At 41.5% G+C, this 26,450-nt stretch overlaps 1 protein-coding gene across 3 annotated transcripts in view; it reads right to left on the bottom strand.

Moving 5' to 3' along the window:
• PASK (PAS domain containing serine/threonine kinase) overlaps positions 1 to 26,450 on the bottom strand; it is a 96,292-nt gene that overhangs the window by 4,736 nt on the left and 65,106 nt on the right. For all 3 annotated transcript variants that reach the window (XM_007502410.3, XM_056808613.1, XM_056808614.1), the window contains 7 exons: positions 24,285 to 24,913; positions 8,385 to 8,569; positions 7,991 to 8,161; positions 6,690 to 6,815; positions 6,411 to 6,545; positions 1,579 to 1,778; positions 359 to 492 (listed from right to left, as the gene is read on the bottom strand). In XM_007502410.3, the coding sequence (XP_007502472.2) occupies positions 359 to 492; positions 1,579 to 1,778; positions 6,411 to 6,545; positions 6,690 to 6,815; positions 7,991 to 8,161; positions 8,385 to 8,569; positions 24,285 to 24,913 (1,580 nt within the window). The remainder of the gene's footprint in view (positions 1 to 358; positions 493 to 1,578; positions 1,779 to 6,410; positions 6,546 to 6,689; positions 6,816 to 7,990; positions 8,162 to 8,384; positions 8,570 to 24,284; positions 24,914 to 26,450) is intronic.

Genomic DNA, 26,450 nt, shown 5'->3' with positions numbered 1-26,450 from the left:
TAGTGCTGGCCTCTAAGGGTATCTTGGTAATTTATTTTAAACTCTTACCTTCCATCTTGAAATCAATACTGTGTATTGGTTCCAAGGCAGAAGAGCTGTAAGGGCTAGATAATAGGGGTTAAATGACTTGCCCAGGGTCACACAGCCAGGAAGGGTCTAAGGCTAGATTTGAACCCAGGATTTCCCATCCCCAGGCCTGGCTCTCTATCCATTGAGCCACCAAGTTACCCACCAAGTAGTTATTTTTTGAAGACCACAATCCCTCAAGAAGAAGAAAAAGTGATTGACCATCAAGAAGAAAGAAGATGGCAGCATGGAAGCTTCTAAAAGATATATCACAAGACTAAAATGCACTTACCAGGGGAGACCAAAAAGGGAGGGTTCAGTATTGCCTCCAGGGCTTCATCCAGCTCATTGAAAGGATTCTCTTCAAACATTAAAGTATAGAGGGTTACCCCAAGGGCCCACATCTCCAGCTCTGGGCCACTGTAGCTGTTTAGAAATGAGAGCAGTAGGGTCAGACACCTTCCAGCCCTTTGTGCAGGGCTGCCCCCAGCATCTGATTCCACTCTTCAGTCTATAGTCCTCCCCTAGCAGGTGCACCTGAGGAAGCTACCTGTGGAGCCCTGGATACCAGCTATTACCTCTTGAACAACAAGAGACACCATTGAGACTAGACCGTCAGAGGAATTAAAGAGGCCCTTCTGAACCCTCCCCACCATGGGATTAATTCATTCCATTTTAGCAAATATCAATAAAGAAGTTATTATGGCCATAGGAAAGACAATGCTTCTACTTGAATGGAAACAGACGGTCTTTGAAGTACCCCATGGGCTCTGCCAACACACTGTTGTTGAAAGAAAATAACTCTATTTTACCGAAAGAGAGGTGTTATTCAGGGGAAACAGGAGGACTTCACTGAAGAGACACAGGGTTCAGAGCAGAGCTGTCCTAGCAAAGGACTTCTGGGCAATATCTCGTGAGTATTTTTGGACAGAGCTTTCTAAAATTAAGTGTATGACATCAGGATGAGGAGTTTTCACGTGCTGATAATGGAGTCAGTCTCACCACTTGTCAATCCATCATGATCTGCATAACAGACCAAAATTCAAGGATGAGCCAGACAGAGCCCTAACTCCAAGTCCTAGAAGATCTCCCTGTGCCTCCTGGGCCCTCAGAGCCTCCCATCCATTTGTCCCTTGGTTGTGAGCTGCACCAGGCAGGCATGGGAGGTGCATTTTGGACATTTTGGAAAGAGCTGGAATCTTCAGTGGGAATCCTCTATGTTAACCTACCTTCCTGGCTGGCCAGATCATTACTACTTTACCTCTAAATGAACAAACAGATGTCATTCTAGGGGCCACCACAATTATCCCTTCTTCCACTTAGCATTCTCTGCGCCTCTCTTATAAATCCAGCTTCAGAGACAAGAATCAGGCACAAGCCCCTTTAGTAGCAATGGATCTGGGCGCTACTCACTCTTTTGCCCCTCCCCATCCTAACAGAAGTACAACTCAGAACCATTTTCGCGGCAGGGGACAGACCCAAGAACGAGCCCCGCCACTGTGGAGTACGTACGCGTGGCCCATGAGAACTTCTGGGGAGCAGTACTCGATGGTGCCGCAGAAAGTGTAGAAATATTTGCCAGGTTCCATGTAAACAGCGGAGCCAAAGTCCACCAGCTTAATCGTGAAGTCCTCCCCAATGATGATGTTCTCATCCTTAATGTCTCGATGGGTGATGTTTTTTGAGCGAAGGTACGTCACTGCCGCCACCACCTAAAACACGGGGGGGGGGGGGGGGGAGCAGTCATGCCACAGCAAATCACCTCCACTCTATTACCCGTGACGCCGGGGGAGATCAGGTCCACGGCCATGCTCAGGAGCAGGCTGGGGGTGGAGATACCAGAGTGTCTGACTCATTCATCCCTGCTCCACACCAGCCGTGGCTCATGGACGACTGGACAGCCGAGTCACCACAAACTCTTCTCACAGGACATACCCTCCTGCCATTTTCTGAACTTGAACTAACAATGAAATGGGGAGAAAATGAGGAAGGTGTGTTTTAAACGCGCCACAAGGCAAGATGTACAGGCACTCGAGAAAATCCAAATACCCATTTTTAGTCAGCGTCACACTGTCTGTGCCATTTTCAAAACTCTAAATCATGAAGACCAAGAATTCCCCCGAGATGCAGGCTCTGCTTCAGGAGTATGAAAACTCTTACTCTGAGGACATGAACTATAAACCTCAAAATTTCTTAGACTTATAAATGTTGGAAATTTCACCATTGGGAAATTTCATACTTGAAAAATTCCCTATTGATAGTGGGTCTTGGCTATTGGAATGTGAACCCCATTGGCATGAGAGTTTCCCCCTCCTCCCTTCTTAAGATTACTTTAGGACAGAAACCTTTTGCTGAACAATGGAAAGGACTTTGACCTATGCTTAAGCATAGAACAGGAATTTCTTTGAGTCATGATTGATTTTAGAATTGATACAATGGAGATACTTGGAATCAATCTCCACCCTATTCAGTCCTAACAGGATTGAGTAAGGGCTGCAGCCTAGATCAAAATTTAATTATTCCAATCTCTACCCTACTCAGGTTAACAGGATTTAGAAAGGGCTGCAGCATAGATCAAAATTTAATTATTTGAGAATATGACCTCCAACAGACATGTGCAAAGCCACAGACCTCTGGGAGGTCCTGGGTTAAGCTAGAGCCTCCATTGGCACAGGGAAATTGATGGACAGTGATTGGTAGATGGGAGAACTGAGGGGAGGCAACTTGGATGGTTTCCTTAAAGAGAGAGGGGTCTGAAGACTCAGGGGTGGTTGGTGGTGTTTTTAGGAGTTTGTCGGAGTGGTTGGTGTGTGCTCTGAGAAGCTTGCTCTGGAGGAAGCTGAAGGTGGGGGCCCTGAGACTGTTTCTCCATTTTGGTCACGTGAGTGATAGGGACTGATCTCCTTTCTTTGCCCCAGCTATCTAAGGGCTTGGGCCTTTTGGCCCAGCCTAAACAGAAGGGGTATTTAAGCCCTATTCCCTTCTCTCCCCTTTCTCTCTACCTCTATCTCTCTATCTCTAATTCCTTTCTACCTCCTGTTTGTAATTAAAACTCCATAAAAGGTTGACGGCTGACTTGAGTTTTCATTTAGGAATTACATAGCTGAATTCCTTGGCGACCTTAAATTAATATATATCAGTCTTTTAAAAGTGATTTCCTTGTCACAGAACACTCCCATACACAAAAGAGAATCCAAAGTCTCTCTGGATGGTGTCTTTTGGTAATCATTTGGCTATTTGATATCCTTTTGCCGTGTGAGCATATCTGTCTTTAATGGGGGAAAAGAGAATTTTAGAAAGCAAATGTTTCCTATGGTTTCCTTTCCCCGAAGACCTCAAACCTTCACTGAGAGCAAGGTCCCTTCACTTTCCTAACACTACCTGTTAAGAAATGGGGAGCCTCCATTTGCAAGAACTTTTTCCTTCATGTCTTCAGGATGTTGGAAGGGCTCAAGCTGAGCGTGACATGTGGCACTTTCAGATGGGCCTGGTCACCCTACATGCCATTACCGGCCATGACAAACCAAACACTATATATACACTCCATTGTGACTATGCCAAAATGTGTGGAAGCACCAAATATTTTAGAGTTGGACAAAACCTCTCAAGTCATCCATTCTAACTTGTATCCTCAAAGAATCCCCTGCAGAATCTGAGCAGTACGTGGTTTCCTGCCTTTGTGTGAAGACCTAGGAAAGAGGCACCTCTTTATCCCAAGGGAGCCCTGCTCACTTCCAAATAGCTCTCTAAAGGTTAAAAAGCTTTTCCTGATATTAAGCCCAAAGAGGTCTCAGCCAAAGCGAAGAGGCACGAGTTCATATGACACTCCTTCTAATGTGTGAAGCATTTCTCAAGCCCCCAGAGTTTCTCTTCTCCCAGTTCATTCAACTCGTCCTCATTTGGGATGAACTCAAGTCCTGTCATGGCCTCAGGAGTCCCTTTCTGGAGACTCCCTAGAAACAGCCTTCTAAAAGCCTGGCACCCCAAATCAAACACAAAACTTCATAGGTATAGAGCTAGAAGAATATTGAGAGATCATCTGGTATCACTATCTCATTTTAGAGATGAGGAAACCGAGGCGCAAGAAAGCGAAGAGACTTGTTTAAGGTCTCATGGATAGCAAAGAACAGAACTAACTTCCACACACCTGCCACTGTCTAGGTCCAGACTTGGGGTTCTTGGCTGTTTCCTCCTTAGGGCTCTTTCTACTACATCTTCAGTGGCCATTTCATATTACTGGTTTATCTTGAGCCAGCCAATCAGACCGCCCAGTTTTTTCCCATATAAACCCTACCCCTATCTTGTGCTTAAAGGATTCTTTTTTATTTCCTTCTTTAATTTTTTCCACAGTACCATGAATCTTGTTCTCTCCCTCCCCTCTTCCCTCCTCCCTGCCAGAGCTGACAAGCAATTTCACTGGGTTATACATAAATTATTACTCAACTCCTATTTCCAAATTATTCCTTTTGCAATAGAGTAATCTTTTAAAACCAAAACCCCCAATCATATGCTCATACAAATAAGTAATAAATCATGTTTTCTTCTGGAATTCTATTCCCACTGTCTTAGATGATTTTTCAAACCCAAGTACAGGATTTTACATGTCTCTCTATTGAATTTCATCTTACTAGATTCAGTCTTGGCTCTAACCTGTCCAGCCTGACACCAACATCCCCCAGGTTAGCGCTTCCTCCTAGAGACTGGAACTATTCACATAATTAATAAGCATGCCATCTACGCTTTTATCTAAGGCACTGATAAAGTTGTCCAAACTAACCAGGCCAGCCCAAGACTAGGGCTTTTGGAGGCCTTTTAGCCTGGAAAATGTCTTCAACAGAGTCTCTACTTACAAAGGAGATCCTAAGTAACCAGCATTCATCACTATTAAGGATAAGGCAGGGTACAACTTTTCAAGTAGAATCCACTTTCCATGGTAACCAGACAGTTCCCATCCAGAAGCAAGTTAGGGAAAGGAAAGAGGACAACGGGAAATCATGGCTGGACATCAATCATCTTCATAAACACTCAAGGCAAAACAAGGGGCTTCTTGGATGAATAAGAAGTGAATTAAGGAGAAAGAAAAACCACCTTTGAATGGTATTTGGATGCCCCAAAGCATCAGCTCACTATGGTGCCAATTAACAAGAAGGCCAGGGGAAGGGAGAAAGGAAGAGCTTTATGATCTCCATCATCTTCTCCAGGTTCTGTTCGGTCTCTTTTAGGAATCCTGATTCTAAATCTGCATGTTTATGAATGGCTTCTCTCTAAAGAGTCTTCCTTTCTCCTGCAGGCAGCTAGAAGCTAACTAGATACAGAAGCAGCTAGTAGAGTAGAAAAGTCATGACATAGAAAAAGCTGGTTCAAGTCCCAGCTGGGCAAAGTCCTCCACCTTTGTGAGCTCTCATTCCTCATCTGAAAAACCTGCTATGGTGCCCCACATGTTCTCCAGGTGAAGACAGGACTGTGGTACCCACACACATGAAGACTAGAATGGAGCCCCACCTCGTTCTTGTCAGGCTCTCTCACTCTGCATCCCATACTAGGAGGGGTGCTCTAGGATGCTGGCAAAAGGGTGGTGATGGAGCTTTGTGTTTGTACTGATCTGAATTTATTGTCTATCCAAGAGTATTACGTGTATTTTAGACCCTGTTATAACTTTCATCTTCTATAACTGAAGCTTTCATTCCTTTTTCTTGGATTGTTCTCAATTGTGCTAGGACTACAATGTATATTTGTATGTGTATATATATACACATATATACACACATATAATTATCAATTGTTTAAGCTGATTCACCATGCACTGAAGGGTAAAATCCATTCTGTTTTTCCAATTGATTGGCTTTTTTAACTTACCCCCAAACCAGAAGATTAACTCATACTCATAAGGCTAGTGAGGTCCAGCAATATTACAGATAAATATTAAAAACAGTCATTGATTGAGTCATGATGCAAAATGCACTCCACAGCATAGAAGGAACTGTCCGAGTCTGAATGTGGGTCAAAGCAGACCACTTTCCCTCCTTCCTCAGTTTTCTGCTGTATGTGCGATCTGTCTTTCACAACACGAGGCCTGTGGAAGTCTGCACTGTATGACAAGTCTGGTGTAAGCGATATCAAATTATTGACTGACTTGGGATGGGGGAGGGGAGGAGACATGAATCATGAAAGGTCAGAAAACAAATTGTTTCTAGGTGTAAGAAGCCGTTAAAATAAAACAAAAACCGTATTGACCGACCCTAAGCCATTCCCTCTCCCTCGCAGAAAAGCAATCTAAAATGGCCTCTGCCTTCCAGGCCAGGTCTACACCCGCACGTGGCCACGGATGCCCATCCAATTCTCACTTGTCTAAATATGTAGCTCGCCAGGGGCTCGTCCAGAGTAGGATGGCTGTCAATGAAGGAGAAGAGATCCATGCCAGATCCATGTTTCTCCATCACTAACTGGAAAAATTCTTCATTTTCGAACACGTCCACCACCTGCAAACAGAAGGATGAGAGCCAACGTGGGCTGAGAGCGTTCCGGTACCTCGTGCTCGGACGGGCTTCACGGTTCCATTTCCCACCCATCAGTGGAGGGAAACCCGTGTGGACGCTCTCAAGCCCCAGAGAACAATCGCGTACCTTAATGATGTTGGGATGACTCAGCTGCGAGAGGATGGCAATCTCTTGGGTCACTTTTCCCAGCGCGGGATCTGTCACCCAGCAGTCTTCCAGCACCTTCTCCTTCTTAATAAACTTGACCACAACCTAGGCCAAAAGAGAGGGTGAGGAGAGGGCCGAGCACGTGCCCTCGACGTTTATCCCTGCCGTCCCAAAGCCTGTGAGCGCCAGCTGGCAGCAGAGCAGTTAGTTCTCAAACGACAGGCTTTTAACGTGTTGATCTTCATCTTCCATCTCAGAATTAATACTAAGTATGGCTTCCAAGGCCGAAGAGTAGTCAGGGCGAGGCAGTGGGGTGAGGTGACTTGCCCAGGGTCACACGGCCAGGGCGTATCCTGTCTCCCGTCCTGACTCTGTGCCCACTGAGCCCCCTAACTGCCCTCGGCTTTTAACTTTTGATTGATTTCCTAAGTGCTTTAACGTAGTCCTATGAACTTTAAAGTCACAGACGTGTGTGTACATGTATTACCCATAATACCACGTAAATAAAATATACATGTATACCCAGATCAGCAAAACAAATCTGTGCACCTTCCCCAAAAGGCCGCCTGGGTCTCCAAATCTCTACCTGCCTCTCTAAGGAAAAATGCTCCATCACCATGCCAATCTTTCCAGGCAGCTGGGTGGCACAGTGCACGGAGATCCAGGCCTGAAGAAGGTTCAAATCTGGCCTCAGATGCTCCCTAGCCGGGTGACCCTGGGCAAGTCACTTAACCTCCACTGCCTCGCTCTTGCCCTTCTGTTTTAGAATTGTTACTAAGACAGAAAGTAAAGGGTTAAAAAGAAACCACAGCAACCCCATAATGTTCCTAAAACACTCCCAAAGCTGTTCGGCCAGTCGTTAAGTCTTTGCCACTCTTCAACATGAAGGCCATCCATCAGGGGCTGGTCCTGCTCCCTGGGCCAGCCAAGAGCGCGGCCCTTATCCCAGCCCTGGGCCAGAGACATGGGGCTTCTCCTCCGCGTCTGTTCATCGCAGCGACCCCGCAGGAAACCACCCGAGAGCACCCCGTTGCCACGCCAGCCGTTCCCGAGCCCAGAGCTGTAGGGATCCATGGCCAGACGGGCCTCTGCCCGGGCCCTCGGTCACGACGGACTTGGTGCTCATGAGCAGCTTCGAAGCCTCCCCAGGCCTCTCTGCCTCCGTCCCCAACCTCCCTCCTTGGGCCTCCTCCTGGCCAACAAAGCATGGCTGGAGAGAGACGAGCAGGTTTGTGGGCCGTGGAGAGGCCCGGCCTGCCCCCCGTCCCCCCGGCCCTCACCTCGGTGCCGTCTTCCTTACTCTTGGCAATCCAAACGAAGCCAAAGGCGCCGCTGCCGATGGGCCTGACAGTGGTGTAGCGCTTCGAGTAGTCGCCCTCGTAAGCCTTCAGGACTCCCAAGTCTTTACTCTGAAAGAATTCCTCGATGACTTCTTTTTGTTTTCTGAACTGCTGCAGGATACACAGAAGCCCAAGAAGACAGGTGAGGAGCTGCGCAGGGCCCGGACAGCGCCCAAAGCACAAGCGGCCAAAGAGCCAGGAGAGTCTTTCTTTCCTCCTCCCACTCCGAAAGGTCAGGAAAGGGCCCTCCTTAGCCAAAACCTGCTCCTGGGGCAGGCCAGAAGACAGACCCAGGAAAGGAGCCCCAGCAGGCCCGACAACCTCAGATACCTACTTCGCTGGGGCCCATCCTGGACTCTTCCAGTAACGAGTGCGAGGAGGCATTCAAGCTGGAAAACAGACACTGAGTTCTTCCTGCCAGTCCCTGCCGAGAGCTTGGGAAGAAGTCTTTCACCACCCAACAGCAGAACAAATCTGCAGGCCCCTTTAACTCCACGTGCCGCAGCTCGAACTGTATGTCTGAAGGAGGCAAAAACAGGGGCCGCGTCTCATCCGAGGCTCGGCTCGCGATCAGGAGGGAGAAGCAGGCCTGGGAAAGGACGGAGAGGAGGGGGAGACCACAAGAGCCACCGCGGAAACGAGGCACCGGATACCCCAGGAGAGGACTCGGAATGGCCTGATGACCAGGGCTGAGGAGAGACACAGACCAGCAAGTGAGCACGTGTCAGTCAGGGAGCATTTATTACGCTCCTGCTGGGTGCTGGACATTGGGCATACACTGCCCTCCGGGGAAGGGTCTGCAAAGACGGCCCTGTTCTTGTGTAATAGATAGTTTGCCTACCCTCCTCCCAGCTTTCCTCCCTCCTCAAAAGCCTTTAGCTTTCCCTCCCCCTTTCCCTTCAACCTTCTTTCTAAGTCACTCAGGGTGAACTATGATGCTTTAGGGAAAATACTCTTTTCTCTTCTTTAACTCAAGTAAGGGTTTTATTGGGGAAGACAGGACAAGGATGGAGGATAAGGTAAGAGGGATAGGTTTCCCTATTCTCTAAAATGAAGGTTAGGAGGATATTGGAGATATGTGAATCAAAGTCAGTCAGAGAGATATGAAGACAACTGTCTGTCTTCTTTCTTCTTCTGTCAATCAGTCAGGTAAGTATCAGAGATACAAATTAGCTTCTTCACGCTCAGCCACCACCATCAGCCACACCAGCCCAAAGCTTTAACTTCTTCTCCCCCCATCCCGCCACCCCGTCAGAAGCCAAAAGGTCCAGTCCAGCCTCTCAGCCATTGGAATAGCTCCAACTGTTTTTCCTGGTAACATTCCAAAATGGAATGTTCATTTTGACTGACAGATGATGTCCTTTGCATGCATGTATATACTCTCTTTTACATTCCTCCCTTTTTTGTCTTAAAAAAAAATTTACAACCGCAAATTTTAACGATACTCACCTTTCATATATTTCTAGCTATTTATTCTTACCTTGTACTATCTCAAAATTTCCTTTGCCCTCCCAAAATAAAAAATCCTAAACTTATCTTAGCTATTCTGTCTACCTAGTGCTAAGCTAAGATTGGGTATAGGAAAATGGTTTAGGTAACAGGGATTTACATGAACATGGTTTTACATAGTAACAAATCATGTAACAATTTTCAAACCATTTCAACAATTTCCATAACATTTTGAATATGCAACTGTCTTATCTTCTAATGTCTATAAATTCAACTAAGAAAATTTTCTAATACTAACAACTGCTAACCAAAAATCATGATGCAATCTAACTTCTATATCTAAGTAGTACTATATCTGTCTCTACTTTCCTAAGACTTTGAACAAATTCACTAAGCTGTCACTATTGCTAGCCATTAGAATATTAATAAATTATTCTAATATAGTTAGCTTGTTAGTAAATTAGTATTTACATGTGTACATAAGTTGTACTTATTACAAATTTACATATGTACATCCATATTCATTTTTCTTGATTTCTTCTTGCAAACCCATGCAGATAAGAAATATCTTAGTCTGTTTGAATTCTCCACAGAAATTTATCAGTGTGACTTTTGTGTTTTGCCACTATGCTGTATACTTACCCATTCCATGAGATATCTTCCTTTTCTATGTAGGATGTGCATGCATATATGTGATGTTAACATGCATGATGCATTCTTACATATCTTCATGATCAAAGTCCAAACTTTCACAGTCCTTCCATGTCCTTTTATGTTGCTTGTATAAACTCTGTCTTCATCATCTGGTCCTTCCTCTTGTAATCTGGTCAGCATGCCAGTTGTCTTCTTTCACTCCTTGATTGTAGAACTGTGTTCTTCAATTCAGGAACAACTGGAACAATCCGGAACATGCATGCGTGTAAGGTTTTTACATGTGCATTTATGTAAGATTGAAATTCTCTTGTGCATGAAAATAAGCTGAGTTCTTCATGAATGCTCGCCAGAATTTATCAGTTTTTCTTCATGTGTGGAAGTAAGCATTACATGTGTTTATCTTCATGAGTGGAAGTAAGTTTTACATATGTATGTCTTCATGGGTGGGTGAAAGCAGTATAGCATTGTGCATAAGTTCTTAGGATTTAGTCAAGTATATGATTGGAAGTTTTCTAATCTTTTTGATGTTTAAAATTTTTCACAAGGAGATTTATTGTATGTTTTCTTATGTCTTGGAGATAGAATTTAGATATAATGTATTTTTGTTTGATAATGGAGTTACATTTGCATTTGAGATAACATTGTTTCTTTTCTGTTACTAATATAGACAGATAGAATATGAAGAGATTTTCTTTGGCTGCTAAACTTCTAAATGCATATTTTTCTTTCTCTATTTTATTGGCTATATTTCTTTCTGGACTGTGTTATTTGCTTCAGGGGTGCTTTCCTGGTATCATTCAAACATGTGCAATGCTCTCTTGTCTGAACATTGTTGATATGTACTCTCCTGTGCTTTCCTTTGTTTTCATTAGGCTTTCATTTTAACCTGTTATTGATTTCTTCTTGGGCTATTTGTGTTGCTTCTTAGGACTGGGGCTTTTTTATTATCAGAGGTCATTTGTATGTATCTTCACTGATATCATGATGACATTGTTGTGTCTTGTGAGATATCTGAAACTATGAGATAATATCTTAATTAGGGTGAAGGTTGAGAGAAATGGATAACCATTTTCAGTTCTCATCTATAACTTGATGTCAAAGTCTTTGGTAACAAATTCATCCAATGTGAATCTATGCTTCCATAGCATTCTAGGTGTTTGTGTCTGTCATAGTTATGAAGAGGGTGTTTTTGCTACAAGCTTAGAAGTGTTCTTGCTGTTGTTGAAGTACTTAGTTGTTCTTCTTTTCTACTGTGAATCTTAAAAATTGCTCAGACTACTTCAGAAGATTTGATTAAGCGATCCCCCATATTGTAACAAATGGAGGTATTTGGTCATCCTCAAAATCAAGGTCACAGATCCTAAAAGCACGATTCAGTTCCTTTTGTGATTTGAAAGGTTGTTCTATAAAATTTGGGAAATGTTGCTTTAGGGATTCAAGTTCCTGTGATGTAAATTGCCTATGGACTTTAGATTGTAGTACACCAGCTGAACTTGAAAGCTTGGTGACCTCCTTTTATGGACAAATCTTTTCTGGTTCATAGACTTGGTGTCATTGTCACCTTCATTTCCCTTTTCACTGACCTTCGATTTCTTTGCCTTTAGTTTCATGGACATACAAGTGGAATTCTTTCTTACAATCAGGCATTCCCAATGATGGAGCTGATAGAACTGCTCCTTTCAACTGTGGCAAAGCATGTAAATGTTATTTGTTCAATTTCTTTGCCAAATCAGTTAAACATTTGGAAATATGAGAATATCCCAATATGTACTGTCTTGAGAAACCAGCAACCCCTAGAAAAGCTATACGTTCTTTCTTCTTCTGTCAATCAGCCAGGTAAGTATCAGAGATACAAATTAGCTTCTTCACACTCAGCCACCACCATCAGTCACACCAGCCCAAAGCGTTAGCTTCTTCTCCCCACTTCTGTCAGAAGCCAAAAGGTCCAGTCCAGCGTCTCAGCCATTGGCTTAGCTCCAACTGTTTTTCCCGGTAACATTCCAAAATGGAATGTTCATTTTGACTGACAGATGATGTCCTTTGCATGCATGTATATTCTCTCAGGGGAAAGTTCACAAGAAGCTTTGAGCTCATCTATTCTGGACATGCCACTCTCCCATCTGAAAAGAGCAGCTGGTTTCTCCCCTGAATACGTGTGTGTGTGTGTGTGTGTGTGTGTGTGTGTGTGTGTGTATGACAGAGAGAGACAGATAAAGAGAGACACAGAGAGTGCACACACGTGCAGGGGCAAACACAGGTGAAATGGGCCTCCTCCTCTCATTTAATAGTGCAAACACAATCCCTTTCTGCTCTATCAGTGAGAAAACCACTTTTTAGTATAAGAAAAAATGATATGTTAACAAATAACATGACTGCTAAAAGTCCAGACTCCAGCCTTGTCTCTTCAACCCTGGCCTTTTAGCAAGAAGAGCAACAGATCTGCCCTAAAACATCACCTCAATCAGTTAATGCTGATTATCAAAGATGCCTCCCCTGTCATGAGCACAGACTACTGTGTGCAAATAAGTATTCCTAAACCTCTTCTTTGCTAAAGTCCCTCTGGTTTGCTGAGTTTTCTCTTCCTCCTGAGAAAACATTTGAAGACATCTGCTTAGCAGAGGGAAAAAAATCCCTGCCTGCAAAAACTAGAATTTTAAACAATCATCTCTTTAATTACTTTTAAAAAATGAAATGGATACAAAATAAGTTAATATTTGTATGAAATATAAAGTCAACAAACTCTTTATAAGCACTGACTATGTGCCAGGAACTGCACTAATCATTATATACCTATATATATATATATATATATATATATATATATATATATATATATATATATATATATATATATATACATAATACCCAGTATTGATTCCAAGACAGAAGGTAAGGGCTTTAAAAAAAAGGAAGGAAAGAAAGAAAGAAAGAAAAAGAAAGACCAGGGAAGGTAGTTGTTTTTCCTAAATCTGAATTTTTTCAATTAGGAAAAAACCTGTCTCCTCTCTGTCTCAACACATCTTCCCTCCCCTCCTTTAAGAAAAGAGAAAAAGAAAATCCCTGTTATAAACACATTTAGTAAAATAAAATAAATTTCTTCATTGGTCAAAAAATGTGCCTCACTCTGCACCCTGCATCCCTCCTGTCCATTAGGACATATTTCATCCCAAGTCCTCTGGAATTATATGGTCGGTCCTTAGGTTGTTCAGAGTTCTAAGTTTGTATCTTCACAACAATATTATCATCATAGAAACTGCTCTGCTAGCTCTGCTTCCTTCACTTTAAGTTTCTCTGAAATTGTCCCCGTCATCATGGCTTACGGACCAAAAGTATCCCTTCACATTTAGGTACCATCACTTTGTTCTACCATTCTTCAAATGAAGGGCAACCCCTACAGGTTCTTTCTAAAGAAGTAACAAATATTTTTGTCCTTTCTTGTGTTTTGCTTAATCCCTTTCTTGTTTCCTCCTCCTCCTCCTTTCACTACTGTTCTCTGTTGATGGAAATGTATCTTCACATCCAGTTGTATATGTGTGTGTCTCCTTCCTTTGACTAGTTCAGAAGAGAGTGAGGTTCACATCTACGACTCCCTAACCCCTCCCCTCCTTGTTTGTATAGGCTAATACTTGGGGGCCCCAGTTACATGAGATGATTTTCCCTTCCCCTTTCCACTCTTTTAAGGTCATCAGGATGTAACAAAACCATTCGTAGACCTTCTCGCATTAGCCTCCATCTACCGCCCCTGACAAAGAGAGGGTTCTGAGGACACATGTCAACTTCCTCCCCACAGCAAAATGTAAGGAATCTGTCCTTCATTTGTCCCTTATGAGTGAACTTCCCTTTTTGATGTTTCTCTTGGCTCCTGTGTTTGAATGTCAAAGCTTCTCCACAGCTCTGGTCTTCACATCAGGAAGGCTTGGAAGTCCTCCATTTCATTAAAAGCCCCCTTCCCTCCTGTACAATTATGCTCTTTTTTTCTGGTTAAGTTTTTCTTGCCTATCAGCCCCTATCTTTTTTTTTTTAAACCCTTACCTTCTGTCTTGGAGTCAATACTGTGTATTGGCTCCAAGGCAGAAAGAGTGGTAAGGGCTAGGCAATGGGGGTCAAGTGACTTGCCCAGGGTCACACAGCTGGGAAGTGTCTGAGGCCAGACTTGAACCTAGGACCTCCCATCTCTAGGCCTGACACTCAATCCACTGAGCTACCCAGCTGCCCCCAGCCCCTATCTTTTGCCTTCCACTTCTTCATGGTGGTAGCTGCTACTAGCTGGTTGGTACCTAGTTATTTTTAGGATGATTCCCTCTTCAGGCCATAGGTTACTCAAAAGTAACTGCCTTTTGCCTTTCTTTTTATCTCCAGAGCCTGGCACATAGTAAGTGCTCAATAAATGACTACTAATTAACTGATTGATCCTGATGTTCCCAAGGGCTTGAAATCTTCCTTTCCATCTTTCCTTTTTCCTTTGATTTAGAAGTGTTTAATTTGGGCTGTAATGTTCCTAAGAGTTTTCATTTAAGGGTTTCTTCTGGTATTCCTATTTTTAAGGGTTTCTATTTCCACTTTGCTTTCTAGTTCTAAGAGACATAGGCAGTTTTCTTTTAAGATTTTTTTAAAACAAGATGTCTAGCCCCCTTTTTTAGTTATAGCTTTCAGGTAGAACTTTCTCTTCAATTTGCCTTTCAGATCAGTTGTTTTTGCCATGAAGTAACTTCTATTATCTCTTACTCTTTTCAGTATTCTAACTTTGTTTTTAATATCTTGTTGCTTATGAAGGTTTGGGCATTTATTTGGTCCATTCTAATTTTCAGACAGTTTATTCCTCTTGAGCCAATCTTGAGTTAATTCTCACTCTTTTTTTTTAAACCTTTACTTTAGAATCAATAAATATGGGTTCCAAGGCTATAAGGGATAAATTTAGGGTTGAGACTAATTATATTTACTTGTTTGTCAAGGATTTAAATTCTAAATCCCAATGAAATACTCAAGTCAGAATGGAATTTTATGGTGTTTTATTTACAATAGAAGAAAGAGAGGGGAGAGGGAGAGAGTGAGAGAGAGAGAGAGGAAAGGGCAATTGAACTGCTGTAGCCCAGACTGAGCCAGGAGTTCAGAGGCCTTGGCCAAGAGGAAAAGAAAGCCAAGGGAAAGGGGAGTCAGCCTTATCACTCATTAGGTGACCATCTAAAAAGAAAGCAAACTGAGTTCTCACGCTGAGCTCCTCCAGGCTCGAGTTCCAGGACCAAGTTCGCCAAAGGGTCCTGTGTCTCACATGGCTTAAGTTTGGCTTAGGACAGCCCAAGGGGTCAGTCAGTTGTTTCTGATTTGTCACTTGCTAGCACATGCCAGTAATAGCCCTTCCTCCCCCACACCCAATACTTAAGTGGGGGTGTATACATTCCTGGTTGTAGAATTCTATAGACTTCTAATCCTAGAATTCTAAAGACTAAGCATGGTGGAATAAAACTAGAATTCATAATCCCCCCTGATGATGATTAGGGAACTAGTCTCTAAACATAGTCATTAAACATAATTATCTTGTACCTCTAAAATCTTCTAATTGCAGGTGCATACAAAATTTTACCTTCTAAGAGGAAACTACAATAGCTAGAGATAAGAGGGAAATGGGAGAGAGAGAGAGAGAGAGAGAGAGGGAGAGAGAGAGCAAAACACAGAAGGAGTGGTGAGAACTAGGCAATAGAGGTGAAGTGACTGCACCCCAAAAAATTCTAACTGTAAGTGTATATAAAAATTTTACCCACTAAGAGGAAAACTATAATAGTTGTAGATATGGGGAAATAGAGGAGAGAGAAAGACAGCAAACCAATGTTTTGCTGGGCGCAGTATGCTTATGTTTAGTGATCAATTGGGGAGACTAGTCCCCCAATCATCATCAGGGGGGATTGTGAATTTTAAAAGTCTCCATCTTGGTCTAGCACCCAAAAAATTGTGCACACCCACACTACACAGGCATGTGCTAATCAATGACAAATCAGAAATAACTAACTGCCCACCTGGGCTGTCCTAAGCCAAGCTAGAGCCACCATTGGCACTTGTGAGGCACAGGAAGTGAGGTAGGGAACAGCCTCTGGAATTCGCTGACTTCCTGTAGAGAGGGCAGCTGGGTGGCCCAGCGAACTGATGGCCAGGCCTAAAGACATTCGGTCCTGGGTTAAAATCTGGCCTCAGATACTCCCCAGCTGTGGGTCCCTGAGAAAACCCCTTAACCCCCATTGCCTAGCCCTTACTACTCTGCCTTCGGACAATAGACATTTAAATGGATAAACATACCTAAGGAACTTTAAAGACTAAAGGCTATATTCTAAGGCATTTCAGACTCCAATGGTTTATAAAAATCTCTGTATTCTATTGCATTTTTTGTTATGGTTTAACTTTGTGATTTTAAGTTCATATATTACTGGATTCAATATTATTCTGCTTGAACTGAAGGTTGATTGCATTTATTTTGAATGTACTTAGTTTTAAAAATTCTGTTGTTTTTCCCCTATAACTGTGCTGAAAAAATATTAGTGATTAAGCCCATATGAAAAAAAAACAGCCTTTCTATTTTGACTTTGTAAATTATGACATAGATGGACTTCAGGACTGGTTATAATTGTATAAAACCTTTGGAAAACTTATTGTGCTAAATATCTCAATGACTTTAAGAGTTTTTTAAATATTATTTTTGGAATTTTTTTTAACAATCTGGTTATTTTTGCCTGCCCCTACCACGAGGTAAGGCCAATAGTAGCTGAAGTGAAATACATTTTATAACCCCCAACCTTCCCGCATTTCTAAATATGTGAATGGAAGTTGGGCAGTTAATCTCAGGGCATTTGTATCCCTAAAAGCCTCCAAAAAAGGAGCACCCCTTTATTTATGCTCTTCAGCTCACTATTTAACTTCCACCAGAATGATATCTAGATTTCTTGATTATGTTCTTAGCCCAAGATGAGTTTTACTTTGTTTAAAAATATGTTTATTACCAAGGTTGAAAGATTGCTACGCTTGTAAAAAATTGTGACAAATATCCATCAATTCATAGGCTTTTAAATGTCATACAACTTATGTGAAATATGAAAGTGTGTTTGTTTGCTATTGTAATTAATTGGGCTATTGAGAATTTTGGGGATTTTGGTAACTACATATTTGTACTACTGTATTTTTTAAAAATGAAAAATTGTTAACCTTGTTCAATTCATTTGCCTTCTACTCACAGTGATCATGGCCAGATATTAAGAGGAAATGGATCTCATTTTTGGTGAGAAAGCCTTGGTATATTTCCTTAGCTGACACAGAGTGTCAATGATTATAAGCTATATTTTTGAATTTTCTTAAAAGCTCTTTTATTATTATATTTTTCTTGCATGTGCAATATACTTTTTCAGTTTTTTTATTTATTTTTCTCTCCTTTTTATATTTGAAGCACATGTCACCAACATTAAGATTTTCTTTAACTTTTTGACTTTTCAGTGCTACAAGTTTGAAATACATTTGCTAATGCATGCCCTAAAAAGCTTGTGACTATAAAAACGATGACACTAATTATTTAAAAAAATTATGGGACTTTGCTTAATGATTCTGTCTGATTCCAGGACAAGAGATACGCACAAGAGCCATTGCACAAAGCCAAAGAAAAGCAAATCCAGGGTGGATTGATGCACTTCTAGGCCAATACAAAGGTCTTGAACCTAGTGTGAAGACTCGAGGTTACTATGTTTAACATGTGTTAAGACATAGGCTTTCCTTGTGTCCATACTCACTCTGAAGATACTCACAGACGAGTATCCCCGAAACCTTGGCTCCTATAATCTGGTCCCCTTTTCTGCCTTTAATAGTGTGGTACCTTTCTGTAGTCCTGGCTACTGACTGGGTAAATGCATCATTGCTTAGATCATTTTGATTGGGCCCTGATAAAAGGACCTGTTATAGATTTATTTTTCTTTTTACTTGGAATTTTTACACATAAGACTTTGATAGTCTATATTTTCATCCAGAAATTTTTTCTTTTCTTTTGGATTTTTCTGATATCTTTTTAATATCTCTTGCCAATTGATTCATATACCTCAGCCATGCATCCCTAAGTGATCCCGGTTTTTTAATCACCCTCTTAATGAGGGGAATGTAAAAAAAATATTATTATTTAAATTGCAAAGTTTAAATTCCTTTTGAGAAGAATTTTAGGTAAAGAAGATGCTACCTTTCTGAATCCAGAACTGAACTGTTGGAGAAGCCACCATGAAGATGCCTCCAGACCACAAGTTGCACAAAATTGAACTTTGGGTGTGGTTGATTGAACATTTATTTGTATCTGTACTTTCATGCCAAAGGGGACTGCCCCCTAACTGGCTTTTTGTCAATGTGTTCAGCAATTATTGGGTTTGTTTGTTTTTTATCTCTTATCATCAAATTATTGTAATCTTTAAATTGATTATGTTTTCATGATCCTTTGGAAAAAAAATTAATTTTTTTGCAAATGATCAATTGGGGGAATGTAAAAAATAGACTCAAATACAGGACTACAATCCCCACAAGCCTTTGCTCCACTTCCCCAAAATGCTTTGTAATCTCACGGGAATTCCGAGGTGGGCCGAGATCGAGGAAGGATTTAAGCTGGTGGCAAAGGTTTTTGGAGCCTCTCTCTTGGACTTCCATTTGGGGCAGATGTGGCTGTTTCCATAATGTAGGTGAGGTTGTGTCTAGGCCTCTCTGTGGCCTGGACATGTGTTTTCTTATCCTGTATTTTCTTTAATCCTTAACTTTTAATAAACCTCTAAAAAATATAATACTCCTTGCAGAGAGAACTAATTTCTACCTGCCTCAGTCTCCCCATATTCCTAAATTTTAATCTTTATAGGTCCGAGTTATATATCTGCTATTTGTTTCCCAACTTTGCCTTTGCTCCCTAGAGCCTGTAACTGCTCTTCTCCTTGAAATACCACCCCTAGTGTCTATACCCTCGATCCCCTCTTCAGTGTGACCTGAATAGGGGACACAGAAGGTGCCTGTTGGCACCTGTTTCTGCCTCCACCCCAGCTTAGGCCCCTCCTTACTGGATCGGAGACCTCACCTAAGCAGCCAATCAATAAGCACTGATTACACAGCTTCTTTGTACCTGGCACTGTGCTGGGCCCTGAAGACCCAGATACAAATGAGGAAGAGGTCCCTCCTCTCAAGAAGCCTTTATGATGCTATGAGAGCCCAAAGGGACATACATCTATGTGTCAACACAGAAGCAATACAAAGAGAATCACAGATAAGGTGGTTTAGGAGGGTCAAGAAGGGACAACCTGGACTGGAGGGGAATGTCCTGTGTGATGTTCATAGAGAAGCCAGTTTGGTCAGACCACAAAATGTGGAAAAGATAGTGTGAAGCAAAATGGTGATGACCTTTACGAGTTAAACAAAGGAGTTCATATTTGATTCTAGAAGAGAAAGAAAGCCACTGAAGCTGGAGGAAAATCTGTGTTAGACAATTCAGACCACTATGTTCATCTAGGCAAGAGGGGCCTAAGGACCAGAACTAAGATGGTGGCTATGAGTGGAAAGGAGGGGACAGACACAAGAAATGTTATAGAAGTAAAAAGTTAAGATTTAGCAAGTAATCATTGGATGTGTGGGATTAGGGAAAATAACAAGACTAGGATCATGGTGAGGTGAGAAACCAGAAAGACTGAAGAATTGTGGTCCTTTAAGGGAAAGGGAAATTTGGAAAGTCGGTAAGATAAGTTCAGTTTTAGATATGTTGATCTTGCAACATCTTCAGATATTACAGTTTGAAATGCCCAGTAGACAATTAGTGGTGTAGGATTAAAGTACAGGGGAGAGACTGGCACTGGATATAGAATTCTCTGAATCATCTGCATACACGTGTGCACACGTCTTCCACTGGGAAACAAAGGGAGGGAAGGTGAGATGGGAGACAAGAGCAGGTGGCTTTGGCAGCAATTTTTTTTTTCATCAGAGTGCACCATCTCTGTTGGAGCCACACGGGTTGGGGTTAACAAACAGAGGTCCAGGTTTTATATGTTATTGTTTCTCTTTCAGTGGAATTGATACCTAAATTAGCTGGGTAAAGGTTTAAAGAAAGAAAGGAGAAACACCACCATAATTGGCCTCTGTCCTCTCTCAGCCCCTAAAGGGTCCACTTTTAGAAACTTGCCAGTTAGTAGTACCAGATCTTAAACTGTACTACAAAACAGTGATCATCAAAACAATATACCACTGGCTAAGAGACAGAAGAGTAGATCAGTGAAATAGACTAGGGGTAAATGACCTCAGGAAGCTAGTGTTTGATAAACCCAAAGATCCCAGCTTTTGGTACAAAAACTCACTATTTGACAAAAATTGCTGGGAAATTGGAAAACAGTATGGGGAAAATCAGGATTAGATCAACATCTCACACCCTATAACAAGATAAATTCAAAATGGGTAAGTGACTTGAATATAAAGAGTGAAATCACAAATAAATTAGGTTAACATAGAATAGGATGTCAGATCTGTGGAAAAGGAAGGAATTTAAGACCAAGCAAGAGACAGAGAACATTACAAAATATAAAGTGAATGATTCTGATTATATTAAATCAAAAAGGGGTTGTACAAACAAACCAATGCAACCAAAATTAGAAAGAAAGCAACAAATTTGGAAAACATTTTTATAACAAAACTCTCTGCCAAAGGTTTAATTTCCCAAATATATGAGAAACTAAGTCAAACTTACAAAAAAAATCAAGCCATTCCCCAACTGATAATGATCAAGGGTTATGAATAGGTAGTTCTCAGAAGAAGAAATCAAAATTATCAATAATCACATGAAAAATTGTTCTAAATCCCTCTTCATTAGAAAAATACAAATAAAAACAACTCTGAGGTACCACCTCACACCCATCAGACTAGCCAATATGGCAGCAAAGGAAAGTGACAATGGGAGGGGATGTGGCAAAATTGGGACACTAATGCATTGCTGGTGGAGTTGTGAATTGTGAATTAATCCAACCATTCTGGAGGGCAATTTGGAATTATGCCCAAAGGGCTTTACAAGATTACCTGCCCTTTGATCCAGCAATACCACTGCTGCATTTGTACCCCAAAAAGATAATAAGGAAAAATACTTGTACAAAAATATTTATAGCTGCGCTCTTTGTGGTGGCAAAAAAATTGGAAAATATGGGGATGCCTTCCAATTTGGGAATGGCTGAACAAATTGTGGCATCTGTGGGGATAGATTGTGGTAAAAGGAATGATGATCTGGAGGAATTCTGTGTGAACTGGAAAGACTTCCAGGCACTGATGCAGAGTGAAAGGAGCAGAACCAGGATAACGTTATACAATGCAGCTGACTTCTCTATTAGAAGCAATGCAATGACCCAGGATAATCCTGAGGAATTTATGAGAAAGAATGTATCCACATCCAGAGAAAGAACTGTGGGAGTAGAAACACAGAAGAAAAACATAGAATCGATCATGTAGTTTGATAGGGATACGATTAGGATTTTGAGATTAAAGGATCATTCTACTGCAAATATGAATAACATGGAAATAGGTTTTGAAAAATGATACATGGATAACCCAGTGGAATTGCTTGTCAGATCCAGGAGGGGGAGGGAAGAAAGGTGGGAAAAATCATGAATCATGTAACCCTGAAAAAAACATTATAAATAAATAATTTTTTTTAAAAAGCTTAAAAAAAAAAGAAAAAGAAACTTGCCAGTCCTAGGAAATGGTTAAAAAGTCATTTCCCACAAAGACCAGAAACCATAGCCTTTGCTCATGGCCTTAGTGTATCTGGACAGTTCCAGAAGGTCTGTCTTCCCTCTGCCCTTCCAGTGGGGTCCAGGCAGATCCTGTCTATGGCTCCCTACAACTGTGCCCCCACTTCCTGCACTAAGCTACCTAACTGCCAGAGGCAGAAGTCTTGTAGATAACACTACCAACCAGAACTCTTTCCTGGAACATGAACATACTTTTATACCCTATCATGCCTGCCCATATCAGTGATTCAAAAGCCTTAGTTGCCTTTTCAAAGCCTGGGCTCCAACCTCTATTAAAAGCCCACTCCCATCCCCAACCTCTCATGCTGAGGCTTCTTCTCCTTCCACATTCCTCTGGATTGCCTACTCTGTAAAGAACAAACTGGATGTCCTCATGAACCTTTCCCATCCTCATTGCCAATTTTAATGCCTTCAATTTCTTTTTCTTCTCTAATTGCTACTGCTAATGTTTTTAGTACAATGTTAAATAATAGGGGTGTAAGTGGGTATCCTTGTTTCACTCCTGATCTTATTGGGAAGGCTTTGAGTTTATCCCCATTGCAGATGATGTTAGCTGATGGTTTTAGATATATACTGTTTATTATTTTTAGGAAAGACCCTTCTATTCCTATACTTTCTAATGTTTTCAATAAAAATGAGTGTTGTATTTCATCAAAGGCTTTTTCTGTGTCTATTGAGATAATCATGTGATTTTTGTTGGTTTGCTTGTTAATATGGTCAATTATATGAATGGTTTTCCTAATATTGAACCATCCTGGCATTACTGGTATAAATCCCACCTGTTCATAATGAATAACCCTCATGATCACTTGCTGGAGTCTTTTTGCTAGTTTCTATTTAATATTTTTGCATCTATATTCATTAAGGAGATGGGTCAGTAGTTTTCTTTCTCTGTTTTTGACCTGCCTGGCTTTGGAATCAGTACCACAAGTCCTATTGTTTCAACCTTTGTCACTTCTCTTGCATGTGCTCCTTTCTCTCCTCTGACATTGCCACCACCCTGGTACTCTGAGGGAGATAACACAAAAGAACTCAACTGTATAGAGGATGGAAAAACTTGTAAGGACTACAAATGCCACTGCAGGGTGAATAGCAAGGCCCAGTGACCTTTAACAGGTCAGAAGAAATGTTGTCAAATCAACATTCCTGAGAAACAATCAAGCATTTATTCATCTACCTAAAAGTATTGTCATTCAGCCTTCTTGTGAGACATCTTGTTTGTTAAAATATCATGCCTTGTTAAAGTTAAGATATGCTAATGAGGGGCTGCCCTTCAATTGGGGAATGGCTGAACACATTGTGGTATATGTTGCTGATGGAATACTCTTGTGCTGAAAAGAATAATAAACTGGAGGGATTCCATGGAGACTGGAACAACCTCCAGGAAGTGATGCAGAGTGAGAGGAGCAGAACCAGCAGAACATTGTACACAGAGACTGAAACACTGTGGCACAATCGAATGTCATGGACTTCTCCATTCTTGGCAATGCAGTGATCCTGAACAACTTGTAGGAATCTACGAGAAAGAACACTATCCTCAAGCAGAGGAAAAACTGTGGGAGTAGAAACATAGAAGAAAAACAACTGCTTGAATACATGGGTCCAGGGGATATGGCTGGGGATGTAGACCCTAAATGAACATCCTAATGCAAACACCAACAACATAGAAATAGGTTCTGATCAAGGACACATGTAATAACCAGTGGAATTGCATGTCAGCTGCAGGAAGGGTAAGGTGAGGGTAGGGAGGGAAATAATGTGATTCTTGTAACCAAGGAATAATGTTCTAAATTGACTAAATAAATTAATTTAAAAATAAAAAATTTAAATTAAGATATGCTTTTACTTAGAAAATTCCTTCCTCTATCCTCAAATTTTCTTGAGTGAAAAGAGTACAAGAGTGACTTTAAGAATAAGACACAAATGATTGGGAAATCAAAAGAAAACTACTGGTAAGAATAATAAAAATTAAATAGTGCGGGGTAAGTTGAGAGGTAATACACAGAAGAACAACTCTGGGCACTAAGATCTTAACATTCTACAAAAGAAACTATAAACAAATAGACTTAAGACTTATATGAATGCCCACTTTAAAATCATACCCTTTGCTGAGACACACAGAAATGAGAAATACATTAGTGAACCTTTTTACCAAAATTAGTAGAAAGATTTTTAAAACTCATAAAGAAATTATCATAAAATCCCCAAATTATATGCATAAACTAATGTGGCAGAAAGCAAATGTAAATGGGAAGCTCCCTACAGCTGATGACATCAGAACAGAAGAATTACACAAATCAGGCAGATGTGTTTTTTCAAAACCGTTCCTCACCCCACTCTAATACCCCTGGTGTACTTACTGAGCTTGGTGCCATCTCTATGATAACAGCTCCCAGTGTAAGTGCCTTCCAGGATTTCCATTTGGAGACTAATTCTAGGGATCTGTTCCTTTCCCAGTTTCATAGGAGTGGAAGTTGCTTGAGCATTCAGTGTTTGCTTTCCTAAAGTGTCTGCCAAGGGATTGATATTATAGCCTGGAGGAGTGTGGGCTACACTGGTATCCTCTGGAGCTGATCCTCCCTGGATGTCCTCTACATCAGCACTCCGCTTCTGCTCGTCCGCATTAGGCAGAAGGGTTGTCTGGGGGTCTAACGTCTCAGACACAAGATGCTTCTCAGAGGAGTGCACTTCATCCCTTGTGCCTTCAGTAATAGCTGGGCCCACTGAGGAGGTATTTTCTTTTGGATCAGAAGCAGAGGAAGAATCCAAGACCTTTGATTGGAAAGTGGATTGTTCCAAAATAACAACTGAATTCAGTTTTTTAGGATCTCCTTTAGACTGAGCACTATGTTCCTTTTTTAAGATACCAGTTAGGCTCTTTTGACTGCCAGAAGCATCTTGACCTGGCACCATCCTGGTCTCTGCATGTTCTTCTTCAGGTGCTCTCATAGGCAAGGGCTGTTCCTCTTGGGTGGGGGGACTATCTACACTGAGGATAATAACATTGATTACAGTTACATCACAACCAACAAGAAATAAAAATAAAAGAGCATGCTATCTACTATCTCAATTGTTCTAGAAATCAGTACATAGAGGCTAACTATCTCTACTGAAAATACAAGGCTTTGATTCCCAGGGAGCTTTATCAAAGGAAGAAATGGTTCATGAAATCTGAAAGATTCTGGTAGGAACTCGGTCCATTATGATCCCTCATATGAGGACTCCCCATGGATGCAGGCCATATCCCCTCCACAGAATCAGGTGTTGGTATAGCCCAAAACACCCACCTCGCAATGACCAATCTACTGAGAAGAGTCTCTAAGAGCTTAGCTTGGCCGGTGCTCCAATAATCAACACCCGAGCCATCACCTACTCCATATCCTAAGCCTTTCCAGCTCCGGTGGACCTATCAGAGCTATCGATCACACAACCAAGCCTCGGGAATAGGCAAACCCTTCTTTCCACACTGAGACAAGGTTTTGGATTTAAAGCGAGCTTTAAAAATAAGCACACTTGCTCCACTTGTGACCATAGTATATTGAGCAATGATGTCTATCTAATGATGAGCACTCACTTGAAAGTATGAACCTTTACTTTAAGATCTTTTCCAAAAGTTACATTTGTCTGCCCTCTGATTTCTTATACAACTGGCCAAATGTTGGCTTCTTGACCTATGGGCATCTCTGAAGTGTGGCTCTACACTGAGCCCCTCAGAAGGCTTCTCTGCCTAAGTCATGTCACCCTTGTTGGGATTTGTTCAGCGCATACATGCTTGGCTTCCTTCTCTGGTTCACAAAAGTGAAATCAGGAGGCCCTCAGAGATCATCAATAGGCCAGTCCATTGTCTCTCATTGCCCCAAGTGGACTATCAGCTGCTAGAGATTAGAGGATGGGGTTGTACCTTCCAAAGAACCCCTTTAGAACCGCACATGGACAAAGTGCTCAGCTAAATGCTAAATGAATTCAAACCAGACACCGGTACAGCCCCACTAGGATACTTGTCAAATCAATGTCCCAGTGCTGCAACGGTCTAAGTCCAGGGAGTCGAGTGTAGTGAAGGAGGCCGATGCAATCTAAAGACCATGAGATGTGGTTCTGGGTTCCTTTCTCAAGTCTATAAAGGAATTGGATTTCTAGGGCACTGGGAAAGTCCTTTCATTATTCATGTCTCAATCTATAACTAAATCCATCTAAAATTTCCATCCTCTTTTTCTTCTAGTAAGATTTTGATAACTTGTTCAGAATTCTGAGTTTCCTGAAACTACTGTATTAACATGTGAAATGTGTGCATGCCTGTATACATACTTGTATTTATATATACATGTACCCAAATATACTAACCTATATAGAGGTATATAGCCAGGGAACAGGAAATTGACAATTCCATCTGTGTCCACTAAAGTGGAACCCACAGTGAAACAGCCTCAGAGGCAGGCAATCCAAGTTTAGGTCCTGGTTCAGCTTCTCTTGGACTTTGTGACATGGAACCATTCACATCACATCTGAGTTACAATTCCTTTATCCAT

This window comes from Monodelphis domestica, chromosome 8 (genome assembly GCF_027887165.1).
Source record: "Monodelphis domestica isolate mMonDom1 chromosome 8, mMonDom1.pri, whole genome shotgun sequence".
NCBI classification, from domain to species: Eukaryota; Metazoa; Chordata; class Mammalia; order Didelphimorphia; family Didelphidae; genus Monodelphis; species Monodelphis domestica.
This window is presented reverse-complemented; position numbering and strand designations above follow the sequence as displayed.